At 43.7% G+C, this 13,372-nt stretch overlaps 2 protein-coding genes across 2 annotated transcripts; one reads left to right on the top strand and one right to left on the bottom strand.

The window, feature by feature from the left end:
* The first annotated feature begins 3,934 nt into the window (after positions 1 to 3,934).
* On the top strand, positions 3,935 to 9,028 carry LOC112016622 (uncharacterized). The gene has a single exon (XM_024049155.2). The coding sequence runs from the start codon at positions 3,935 to 3,937 to the stop codon at positions 9,026 to 9,028; it is 5,094 nt and encodes a 1,697-aa protein (XP_023904923.2).
* Positions 9,029 to 10,003: 975 nt separating this feature from the next.
* On the bottom strand, positions 10,004 to 13,372 carry LOC112012714 (uncharacterized). The gene is made up of 4 exons (XM_065764932.1): positions 11,626 to 13,372; positions 11,369 to 11,539; positions 10,806 to 11,290; positions 10,004 to 10,726 (listed from the first exon to the last, which is right to left on the bottom strand). The coding sequence occupies exons 1-4, from the start codon at positions 12,434 to 12,436 to the stop codon at positions 10,214 to 10,216; spliced, it is 1,980 nt and encodes a 659-aa protein (XP_065621004.1). The 5' UTR covers positions 12,437 to 13,372; the 3' UTR covers positions 10,004 to 10,213.

Genomic DNA, 13,372 nt, shown 5'->3' with positions numbered 1-13,372 from the left:
GCACCCTGAAAAAGTAGAGTTTTAGTTGTAACGCTTTTGCGATAGATATCTTTAACTAAAAAGCTCATCAACGAAAAATAAACTACAATTAAATTTTTTTTTACAATTATTACACTTGTTTGATATCCAAATTGAGATATTGTTTTTAACAGTATGAAATGATAGAAGATGACACAATAAAAGTGTTTTGTATTTATAACTATTTGGCATAACTATTTATAACTATTTACTCCATATGATGCATCAACTCATGTTCCTCATGAATTTTAAATTAGGGTTCAAAGAAAATTTACCTTGATGTAGCAAGCCTAAAAATGAGAGATGGGTGAGATCGGAAGTGAAATGGGAAAGTGATTGTAATTTTTGTAGTGTTATGTGTTAGGTTGTTTGTTATTTCTTAGAGTTTTGTTGTCTGATTTGGCAACTTTGGATTTCTAGTTTTGCTTTTGAGAATTATGTTGTGAAATTTCTAATGAAGACTTTGTAATTTGATGAAAGATGAGAGATGGGTGAGATCGGAAGTGAAATGGGAAAGTGAATTATATTTTAGAAAGTTGGTGATATTAGGGACATTAGGTATCAAATTGCAAAATAACCATTGATTTTTTTTTTTCTTCTAGTTAATGCATTATTTTTGTGAAAAAAATTATACAAAGTTTAAAATAGCTTTAAGGAAAAAGCTTCAAATATGTACTTTAGCTTAAGACAATTGTTACACTTTTTGGCAAGCCTTGAAAGTTAAAACTCTTTTTTAGATTTTGCAAAACATGTAAGTTTCTTGCATAAAGAGCTTAAAGAGCACGTTTCGTATACTGAATAGAGATTTTTTGGGATTCAAACCCTAATTAGATTTTTTTTTTTTTTTGGTAAGGCCCAAACATGTTATTACTGGAGACAACTTTTTTTTTTGGGGTTGCAAAATGATGGCAAAAACAGACCAATAGCACGTTGTTAGGGTACTTTTTTTTTACACCTAACTTTATTTGAGTACCACCTATTTATACCACTATAAGTTATTGGGTTTTTTTGAACATTTTTTTGGCACTATTATTATGTTAAGGTATAAATGCACTTTTAATCCTTACATTTTGAAGTTTTTCCATTTTAGTTCCTACATTTTATTTTTTCCACTTTTAGTCCTTAAAACCAATTTACGCCTTTCACTTTAGTCCTTCAAGCCCCATTTCGTCAACAATTAACAGGGAAACTTACGGGATCTTTAAAATATTATTTTTTTTACACGCTGGTGAATAAAATAAGGGAATAAGGAAGAAATCAGATGAAAGCTCATCAATAACTCATGTGATAAATCACGTGAAGCACTTTTTGTGCACTTTCCTACCTTTGGCACGCAGGTAATGACCTTTCCCAAATCAGACTTAAATCCCTAGCTCTCTGCCTCCTCACAGCCAACAGCCATCATCATCAACCTAAAGAAAATCCCACTTCTATCTCAAACCACCATCATCATCAACCATCTCGATTTTCAACCATTTCGAAGTCCCTGATTAGATGGAAGCAAGCTCTTCAACCAGTTCAAGCTTGAGGAGGAGAGCTCCATTTAGGTGCTACTGTGATGAAAAACCAGTGTTAGTCGTTTCGTGGACATCGGACAACCCTGGCAGAAGGTTTTATGGCTGTCCAAACTACTGGGTATTTCAATATTTGAGTATTTTTTTAATTAATCATGTTTTTTCCACTGGGTAGTTCAAGCTTTGTTATTGATGTTGTTCTGTTTTAGTGAGATGGGGTTTTCTTCGTCTTCTTTGTTTTTGGTTTTTTTTTTTTTTTCCAATGTCTATTATTTTTTGAGAATGAAAGTGACTAAGTCGTGAAAAGTCCTTCTAGGGAAGGCACGTACTTGGTCAATGCGGTCTAAAAAACTTGTCCAAACGTGGACGAGTAACAGCTGCACCAAAAGAAAAGGTGTGTAGACGATTGATAGTTGGGAAAAAGTGTAAGAAGAGAAGCAACATGGAAAGAAAACATACCCTCAGGACGAAGACGACCTATGGGGCTGGTAAAAGGAGGGAAGGGGGATTACTAACTTCTGTTGGGTCCCCAGCCCAGTTTCCAGAAATGACAAAAAATTCTTGCTTCCAGAGCCTATCAGACGAGCTACGACCTCTTATTAAGCTATACTGAGAGCCTCTGGACGAGAACTGGTAAAAACCAGCTGATTGTTTTATTTCAGAGGGCTTATAACAGTAGAGGAACTCGTCCACTGTTATAGGACGATCCCCTTCCAATGCCTCACGCCATAACACTTGCATGGCAACTATCGTCCTCCAACCGTTGGGATTAAGCTGGTTAGGACCAATACCTAGCCTATGAAGGAGACCTCTACAAAATGAATTTAGGGAAACCTAAGACCAGCTAACAGATAAGACGAATATACCCCCAGACCGGAAGAAGGTGAACAACACCACTCTCCTTCCCTGGGTAGACGAGGTCCAAATTCGATAGGAATTTGGTATCTATCTACTAATGTTCTTAACTTAGGAGCGTCTAAGAGGGACACTACCTCAGGTGCACAGCTATATATATAGTTTCTTCTTCCTCCTCCTCGTCCTGAGAAGGGCTGGGTGGTGCTCTGGACGAGCTAGCCCAGTTCCAGAGGTCATCCTGCGTTGCATTTCCTGAAATTCTTCTAGGGAAACGCCAGGGACCCCGGACGAATACTGCTCGTCCGAGGAACTACTGCTAAAGCTAGTGCTACCCTCACCACTCTCGTAACTTCCAGACGAGACGTCCTGATATTCGTCTACCTCTCTCTCCATGCTACTAGACGAAGACATAACTAAAATAAAGATCAAAACGAAAACCTAAAGGAGAGGAAGTACCTGAGAACTAAGACGAGTGCTAGACGAGAGTCACGGACGAGATAGCAGAAGGAAGTTTTTGAGATAGGTGAGGGGGCAAGAAAGAGAATGTACCTATTTATAGGGCCCAGGAGTAGGGTCAGCGAAGCGACACTGTCCACTGAGAGAACGACACGTGGTAATCTCGTGGAGAAACGTAATCGATTTAGTTCCTCCACGAGTTAAACCATGACACGTGGCAGTCCAGAAGGAAGAAAATCCCAATAATATCCCTGGACGACCCCTGGACAAGGGGGCAACTGATGGGTAGTGAAAAAGCCATCTCCTATTCGTCCAGTTGGGTCGTCCATGACATGCAGTTTGCCAAACAACTAGGCCATCTCCTATTCGTCCAGACCTCTCTTCCCTGAGAGGTAGACCAATTGGGTAGATCCGTAATCAAGCCAAAAGGGTCGTCCACGGATGAGTCTCATGGACGACCAGATAACAGCATGACAAAGGGTCGTCCATAAGCATTGCACATGGACGACCACACGATACTTAGCAGGTTTTGAAATGGTTCATCAACCGGTGCTTATCCCGTCAATTTCTCCCAAGTATGTAACTTCTAGCAGCGGTTATGACCGTTAAAGAAGTTACATCCGGATTCCACAAATCTGGGGGAAGTTATTGAACCAAATAACCGCCCTAAAGTACCCTATATAAGGACCGGTCCGGATTATGTAAAGGTATGATATTCTGAGATCCTTACATTACAGTTAGATTTCCAGGAGGGAAGGCACTAACTTCACCATCGGAGGATATTGGACCGGTCCACCCCGGTCATTCCTTTGATTCTTTTCTTCTTTTTCAGGCCTTTGCGAACGTTGTAGCCCATCGGAGCCGAAGTATTCAACCAAACTGATTTTATCCACTATCAGTTTGGCGCCGTCTGTGGGAAGAGTGAATTGTTTTGCAATTTAACTTTCTGAGAAAAAGGTTGAATGGTTCGGACTAGGTCGAGGGCTACAAGCCCAGGCCATCAGGGAAGCAGAGATGCCTCAAGCCATCCCCAGCGAAATCACCAATCAGCGCCTGCCACGCAGACGCCTTCCATCCAACACATACAGTCCATGGCGGCCGCGATGGCGGAATTAACCCGCCAAAACCAAGAATTGACTAGGGAGATAGAAAGGCACCGACGAGAAGGGCAAGTTGAGGGACAGTCTCAGAGTCGAGGAGAAAATCCTGAGCCCGAGATTCAATCAAGAGGCACCACTTCGCGAAGGGTGCCACATCTGGAGAAGGAAATGGATCAGATGAGAAAGGTTATGGATGAGATGAAGGAGAACATGAGAAGGGCAAATCCTATAGAGGATTTGGTCCACCGAACAGACTCCCCTTTTTCTGCTTCCATCAATGGGCATCCCCTGCCGCCTAAGTTTAAAATGCCTTCCCTGGACTCGTATGATGGAACACGTGATCCCTTTGATCATATCGCTACTTTCAAGACAACAATGCATCTCCAAGGAGTTCCAGACGAGATCATGTGTAGAGCCTTCCCTACTACCCTTAAGGGGCCAGCGCGTGTATGGTTCAGCAAAATACCCCCGAATTCTGTAAGTTCTTTTGAGGAGTTAAGCAAATTATTTGTCAATAATTTCATTGGGGGACAGAGACACAAACGTTCCTCGTCCAGTTTGCTGACCATAGAGCAAGGAGAGAATGAAAGCCTGCGTTCCTTCATCACACGCTTCAACAGGGAAGCTCTGACGGTAGACGAGGTGGACGATAAGCTACTTTTGGCAGCATTCTACAATGGGGTTAACTCAGACTTGTTCATTCACAAGTTGTATGAAAAAGAGCCCCAATCCATGGCCGAGCTCGTCCATTCAGCCCAAAATTTCATGAATGCAGAAGACGCCATCATAGCTAAGAAGAGGAAGAGAGTTGAAAGAATGGAGGTCAACCCCTCACGTCATCCTGACCAGGGGCCTCGTCCAAAGAAGGGACGAACGGAAGATAAGAAGGATCGTGACAGGGATAACAGAAAGGCAGGCCCATCAGCAAGGAGTCAGAATTACACACCCTTGAATGCCCCACTTGATCAAGTGCTTATGCAAATCAAGGATGATCCTTCCTTGAAGTGGCCGGAGAAGATGAAGGGAGATCCTAACAAGCGCAATAAGAATAAATATTGTCGCTTCCATAGGGATCATGGTCATGACACGGATGAGTGTTATGACTTAAAACAGCAGATCGAGAATCTTATCAGGCAAGGAAAGTTGAGGCATTTCGTCGGAAGAGATCATAAAGATGAAAAATTGAAAGCAAAGATGGAAGAACCATCACGACCACCATTAGGAGAAATAAGGGTTATCATTGGTGGGACGTCAACGGGGCAGTCTGCCAAGGCAAAGAAGTCGTACCTCAAAGCAGTGCAGAACGTCCAACTCTCTGGACGACCTCCAAGGACGAAGGAAACAGACGAACCAGCCATTACATTTACGGACGAAGAAGCTGAAATGATCCATCATCCACACGACGATGCAATTGTTATTACCCTGCTTATAGCAGATTACAAAACCAGGAGGGTGTTAGTGGATAATGGGAGCTCCGCAGATATATTGTATTATCCCGCCTTCCAGCAGATGAGGATTGGACAAGATCAGCTTCGTCCTGCTTACTCGCCACTGATAGGATTTGGGGGAATGAAAGTACAGCCCGTGGGTACCATTACCTTGCCTGTAGTGGTAGGGTCATACCCACAGCAGATAACCAAGGAAGTAAATTTCCTTGTGGTGGATTGTTCGTCCTCATATAATGCCATCATTGGAAGACCAACTTTGAACAGTTGGAAGGCAGTAACTTCCACATATCATCTATCAGTTAAATTCCCGACGGAATGCGGAGTTGGACGAGTACAAGGAGATCAATTGGCAGCCAGGGAGTGTTACCTAGCCATGTTGGTTATGGACGAGCAAATGCATACTATGAGTATAGAAGAAAGGAAGATTGTTGCAGAACCGACTGAAGTATTGGAAGATGTTTTATTACAAGAAAATGATCCAGAGAAATTCACTAGAATTGGAACAAGTTTGAAGGAGAAGGCGAAAAAAGACCTCGTCCAGTTTCTAAAAAATAATGCCGATGTTTTTGCATGGAGCCATGACGACATGCCTGGTATTGACCCAGGTGTAATCACTCATCGACTGAACGTGTCCCTCTCTTCTAAGCCTATTCGTCAAAAGAAGAGGGTGTTCGCCCCTGAACGAGAGAAGGCTATCAGGGAAGAGGTTCAAAAACTGACTACAGCGCAGTTCATCCGGGAAGTCTATTATCCGGATTGGTTAGCAAATGTGGTGATGGTGAAAAAAGCAAATGGCAAGTGGAGGATGTGTGTTGACTTCACTGACTTGAATAAGGCTTGTCCTAAGGATAGTTATCCCTTGCCTCGTATTGATCAACTGGTAGATTCTACCGCTGGCCATCAACTGTTGAGCTTCATGGACGCCTTCTCAGGATATAATCAGATAAAGATGGACGAGGCAGATCAGGAAAAAACATCCTTCATTACCAGCCAGGGTCTATTTTGCTACAATGTGATGCCCTTCGGTCTGAAGAACGCAGGGGCAACTTATCAAAGACTGGTGAATCGCATGTTTCGTCCACAGATAGGACGGAACGTAGAGGTGTACGTGGATGATATGCTTGTGAAGAGCTTAGACGAAGGAGGCCACTTGGACGATCTTCAAGAAACCTTCGAAACACTTAGGCGGTACAAGATGAAGCTGAACCCAAGTAAATGTGCCTTCGGAGTATCTTCAGGGAAGTTTTTGGGATTCATGGTTTCAGAGAGAGGAATTGAAGCAAATCCAGACAAGATCCAAGCCATACTGAACATGGAGCCACCGAAGAACATCAAGGAAGTCCAATCTCTAACAGGACGAGTTGCAGCCCTAAACAGGTTTGTCTCAAGAGCCACTGATAAGTGTCTGCCCTTTTTTAAGATTCTTAGGAAGGCGTTTGAGTGGACGGACGAATGTCAAAAGGCCTTCCAGGACTTAAAGCATTATCTTGCCACGGCCCCGTTGCTAAGTCCGTCCGTACCAGAAGAAGAACTATATTTATACTTAGCAGTGTCCCCACACGCCGTGAGTTCAGCGTTGGTCAGGGAGGAAGAAAAGGTGCAAAAGCCTGTGTATTACACTAGCCGGGCACTGAGAGGGGCAGAAGGAAGGTACCCATTGATAGAGAAGCTAGCCTTCGCACTAATAACAGCTTCTAGGAAGTTAAGACACTACTTCCAAGGTCATGTCATCGTTGTCATGACGGATCATCCACTCAAGAAGGCAATGAGTAAGCTTGAAGCCGCAGGACGACTAATTCAATGGGCAGTTGAGCTCGGTGAGTTTGATATTCGGTACCAACCGAGGAATGCGATAAAAGCTCAAGCCCTAGCAGATTTCATCGCAGAATTTACTCCGAGTTGTGAGGACTTGGATGACAAAGAAGGCAATAAAAGATGGGTCGTCCATGTAGATGGATCATCTACACTGTATGCGGGAGGTGTAGGAGTGGTTTTACAATCACCAGAAGGAGATAAATTGAATCACAAGGTTCGCTTGCAGTATCAAACAACTAACAATGAAGCAGAGTATGAAGCCCTTCTTAAAGGGTTGGAGTTAGCTAAATCTGTGGAGGCAGACTCTGTACTCGTCCTGGGAGATTCTCAGTTGGTTATAAGCCAAGTAAACGGAACATGTGACGCCAAGGAAGATAGAATGAAGAGATATCTGAAGAAGGTGTTACGCCTTATGAAGAAATTCAGAGAAGCTAATTTCGTGCAAATCCCGAGGGAAGAGAACATGGAAGCTGACACTCTAGCGAAGGAAGCCTCCGCCAATGAAGCTATGGGCAAGTTGGATGAAATACAGTACCTGCCGAGCATAGACCTTCCAGAAATGTTACAAATAGAGGGTGAAGAAAATTGGATGACCCCGATAGTCTCATACCTGAAGGACGGAAGGCTTCCAGAAGGGAAGGACGAGGCCAGGAAGCTAAGAGTTAAATCAGCCAGATACATCCTTATAGACGAGATTTTATACAAACGAGGCTTTTCACAACCATACCTTAGGTGCCTAGCTCCAGATGAAGCAAACTATGTATTGAGGGAAGTTCATGAAGGAGCATGTGGCAATCACTCAGGAGCCAGATCACTCGTCCACAAGGCCATCCGTGCAGGGTACTACTGGCCAACCATCCAAGCTGATGCTAAGGCATACGTAAAGGTATGCGATCAATGTCAACGTTTCAGCAATATTCCTAGACAGCCTTCAGAATACCTCACCCCAATGATGGCCCCTTGGCCTTTTGCACAGTGGGGTTTGGATATTTTGGGCCCCTTCCCGACTGGAACCAGACAGATGAAGTTTTTAGTAGTGGGGATAGACTACTTCACTAAATGGGTGGAAGCTGAACCCTTAGTAAAAATTACACAGCAGAATGTCAAAAATTTCGTCTGGAAGGACATTGTATGCAGATTTGGAGTACCAAGAGTGCTAGTATCCGACAATGGACGACAGTTTGACAACACCCCCTTCAGAGAATTTTGTGAACAGCTTGGAATCAAGAATCACTATTCCTCACCCTCCCACCCGCAGGCCAACGGACAAGCAGAAGTAGCAAACCGATCCTTGTTGAAAATCATCAAGACTCGGCTTGAAGGGGCCAAGGGGGTATGGCCGGATGAATTACCAGGTGTTTTGTGGGCTTACAGGACGACGGCAAGAACTCCCACCGGAGAGACTCCTTTTAAATTGGCTTATGGGAGCGAAGCCGTCATACCCGCAGAAGTGCATATGGCCAGCCATAGGGTGATGAAGTATCAGGATGAGGAAAACAACGAACAGCTTTGCCTTAACCTCGATCTCATAGACGAGGTTAGAATGGACGCGGAGCAAAGAACAACAAGGTACAAGAATCTCATGGCGAAGCGGCATGATGCTATGGTGAAACCCAGGCGCTTCAGTGTTGGGGATCTTGTCCTTAAAAGGGTTTCTTTGGCCACCAAAAACCCGGCCCATGGGAAGCTGGGACCAAACTGGGAAGGACCTTACAGAGTTATCAACTCCAAGAGACAAGGATCCTACTATTTAGAAGCCCTGGATGGACGAAGGCTAGAGCACCCGTGGAATGTTGAACACCTAAGGAGGTACTATCAATGAAGGGTGATCATGGACGAGTCTTAGCATGGACGAGACCTTTTGAAGCTTAAAGTAATGCTTAATATTATTTTCCAGTGTTTGCTTATTACAGTTGTGTTTTTAAGTGTATAAGTATTTTATGCTGCTCATGGACGAAGTTATGTTGTATTATGTGTTTTAAATTCCCTAAAAGCACAAGCTCTTAAGCATGTGCCATGGTTGTGGACGAATGATTACATAGTATGGATTGCTGAATATACATATGGTGTGTTTTAAATATGCATGAGTGTATGGAAATCCTTTGTTTTCTATGATTCAAAATGATCCACGGAAGGCGAAAGGCCAAAGACGAGAAAAATCCTTGGACGCAAGGATTTATCGTCTAAAAGCTTTCCTTTAGAGAAGGATAAAGCAAGAAAAATAAACAAGGTACGTCCGTCCAAGAGCAAGACGAGGCAAACCTTAAGAATAATCGTCTACACTATGGACAAACCATGCGCATGTGAAAACACCATGGGCCCATAGACGAGTCTTGCCGACTTAATCCCGTCCAGGGAGGAGTTGAAAGTTTCTTAGGACGAATGAATGATCGTCCTAAATCCGAGTAACAATTAAGTCTAACAAAAAGACATCACCCATGGACGAACATGTTTAAGGCGAGATAGAAATTGAGATATCATCGTCCAAACCATGGACGAATATTAAGTGTGAAGAAACAGTCCATGGACGAGCCCAAAGGGCTAAATAATCCATCGCATGGACGAGAATTTGCTGAGAATACTATCGTCAAAAACAAATAAGTAATCGCCTCTAGTTTTGATTGAACTAGCCAAAAGACGATACTCATAGACGAATTAGAGATGTATTTTAAGGGTTCATTTTTACTCCAGCTTTGTGATGAAGGAACTTCGTCCATAAGCCCAAGCCAAAGTAACAGTATGGACGATACTAATAAGGTATGTTCATAAATCCTTAAAACATATTCAAAACGATAGAAACAATAAACCATTCATTCATTTATTCATGAAATCTAAGGGTAGACCACCACAGTCCAAAAACCCTTGAAAGTAATGAGTAATTGTTCATAAAACCTCGTCCGTAAACTTGGACGATGAAATTGTACTTGAATAGATTTAAAAAAAAAAAAGAGAAAAGAAAAGCCCAAAACATTAGGGCACCTTAGAAAAACATAAAACTTTGAATATTCTACTGATCGTCCTGGTTCACTTCGTTGGTGGCGTCGTCCTCCACATTCACATCCTCAGAACCCGTCATGAGCAAGGAGCTTTCTGTAGCTTGAGGAATCTTGAAGGTGTCAAAGTTCAAGTCAGGGAAGGCGTCCTTAGCATCAGCACGGAAGTCCTCATATCCAGCAGCATAGTGGCTGTCTAGACGATTCTTATACTCGCTAGACTTCTTGAAAGCTGATATGGCTTCCTCACGTGCTTTTTCTAAGGACGAAGAGAACTCTGAAGCTTGACCTTCCAGGTATGCAATACGAGAATCTTTTTCTATTGCATCCACCTTAAGTTCTTCGACCTCGTCCTTCAGTCTCGTCTCAACCCCCAGTAGACGGTTGATTTCCTCAGTTAGCCTAATCACCTCTCCCTTCTTCAACAAAACTTCATTGGTAGCCTCTTTAACCTTCTCTCTTGCCGTCCTGGTCTCCTCAGCGAGCTCCTTGGCTTGGCACGTCGCTGTGTAAAACTTTGACATAGCCTGTCCATGGACGAAGAAGAGTTTTAAAAAAAAAAAAGAGAAGAAAAGAAGTACATAAGGACGAATTGAAAATTTGTACCTTGAAAAGGTCATGGATGCCAGAACGTTCAAAGTCCTTCACAGACATGTTGTAACATTCGTTGACTTCATTGTCTGTGACGAGCCCTTTGAACGTCCTCCATGCATAACTTTCGTCCAGCACCAAGTTGGAGGGACGATTTGGTTCCTCTGGCAGATGAGGCTTACGCGAAGTCTTGGATGGAGGGGGAGGAGGATCACTTGAAACAGGATGAACTATCTGGACGGGCTCCACACTGACAGGAGGCTCGTCCAGATTCACCGTCGGAGGAGTGAATTTGGGGACCTTGGGAAGAGAAGTCTGAGTTGTTTTTGGTTTTTTAGAACCTCGACGACTGGGGAGGTTCTCTAGGTCCACAGCACTCGAAATTTTGGACTTTCTCTTCCCAGCCTGGACGGCACTCTTCTGGACGACAGGAGGCGCGTGGGCACCCTCGTCCCCACTGGTTACAGTTTTATCCTTGTTCTCTCTCATTGTCATTATTCCTATGACGAGGAAAATCAGTTAAAAAAAGAAGAAAAAAAAAAAGAATAGAAATAAGTACTGGAACAGACGATACTTACTTCGTCGAGTGGTCTCCTCGTGACTTAAATTTTCAGGGGTAGGTTCTGGGCCAAGCCCCCACGTAGCTAAACTACTGAAAGTGACTAAGTCGTGAAAAGTCCTTCTAGGGAAGGCACGTACTTGGTCAATGCGGTCTAAATAAAACTTGTCCAAACGTGGACGAGTAACAGCTGCACCAATAAAAGAAAAGGTGGTTAGACGATTGATAGTTGGGAAAAAGTGTAAGAAAGAGAAGCAACATGGAAAGAAAACATACCCTCAGGACGAAGACGACCTATGGGGCTGGTAAAAGGAGGGAAGGGGGCATTACTAACTTCTGTTGGGTCCCCAGCCCAGTTTCCAGAAATGACAAAAAATTCTTGCTTCCAGAGCCTATCAGACGAGCTACGACCTCTTATTAAGCTATACTGAGAGCCTCTGGACGAGAACTGGTAAAAACCAGCTGATTGTTTTATTTCAGAGGGCTTATAACAGTAGAGGAACTCGTCCACTGTTATAGGACGATCCCCTTCCAATGCCTCACGCCATAACACTTGCATGGCAACTATCGTCCTCCAACCGTTGGGATTAAGCTGGTTAGGACCAATACCTAGCCTATGAAGGAGACCTCTACAAAATGAATTTAGGGGAAACCTAAGACCAGCTAACAGATAAGACGAATATACCCCCAGACCAGAAGAAGGTGAACAACACCACTCTCCTTCCCTGGGTAGACGAGGTCCAAATTCGATAGGAATTTGGTATCTATCTACTAATGTTCTTAACTTAGGAGCGTCTAAGAGGGACACTACCTCAGGTGCACAGCTATATATAATAGTTTCTTCTTCCTCCTCCTCGTCCTGAGAAGGGCTGGGTGGTGCTCTGGACGAGCTAGCCCCAGTTCCAGAGGTCATCCTGCGTTGCATTTCCTGAAATTCTTCTAGGGAAACGCCAGGGACCCCGGACGAATACTGCTCGTCCGAGGAACTACTGCTAAAGCTAGTGCTACCCTCACCACTCTCGTAACTTCCAGACGAGACGTCCTGATATTCGTCTACCTCTCTCTCCATGCTACTAGACGAAGACATAACTAAAATAAAGATCAAAACGAAAACCTAAAGGAAGAGGAAGTACCTGAGAACTAAGACGAGTGCTAGACGAGAGTCACGGACGAGATAGCAGAAGGAAGTTTTTGAGATAGGTGAGGGGGCAAGAAAGAGAATGTACCTATTTATAGGGCCCAGGAGTAGGGTCAGCGAAGCGACACTGTCCACTGAGAGAACGACACGTGGTAATCTCGTGGAGAAACGTAATCGATTTAGTTCCTCCACGAGTTAAACCATGACACGTGGCAGTCCAGAAGGAAGAAAATCCCAATAATATCCCTGGACGACCCCCTGGACAAGGGGGCAACTGATGGGGTAGTGAAAAAGCCATCTCCTATTCGTCCAGTTGGGTCGTCCATGACATGCAGTTTGCCAAACAACTAGGCCATCTCCTATTCGTCCAGACCTCTCTTCCCTGAGAGGTAGACCAATTGGGTAGATCCCGTAATCAAGCCAAAAGGGTCGTCCACGGATGAGTCTCATGGACGACCAGATAACAGCATGACAAAGGGTCGTCCATAAGCATTGCACATGGACGACCACACGATACTTAGCAGGTTTTGAAATGGTTCATCAACCGGTGCTTATCCCGTCAATTTCTCCCAAGTATGTAACTTCTAGCAGCGGTTATGACCGTTAAAGAAGTTACATCCGGATTCCACAAATCTGGGGGAAGTTATTGAACCAAATAACTGCCCTAAAGTACCCTATATAAGGACCGGTCTGAATTATGTAAAGGTACGATATTCTGAGATCCTTACATTACAGTTAGATTTCTAGGAGGGAAGGCACTAACTTAACCATCGGAGGATATTGGACCGGTCCACCCCGGTCATTCCTTTGATTCTTTTCTTCTTTTTCAGGCCTTTGCAAACGTTGTAGCCCATCGAAGCCGAAGTGTTCAACCAAACTGATTTT

Source organism: Quercus suber, unplaced genomic scaffold (genome assembly GCF_002906115.3).
Source record: "Quercus suber isolate HL8 unplaced genomic scaffold, Cork oak 2.0 scaffold_593, whole genome shotgun sequence".
Taxonomy (NCBI): Eukaryota; Viridiplantae; Streptophyta; class Magnoliopsida; order Fagales; family Fagaceae; genus Quercus; species Quercus suber.
Note: the sequence above shows the minus strand (reverse complement) of the source record. Positions and strands in the feature narration are given on the sequence as shown.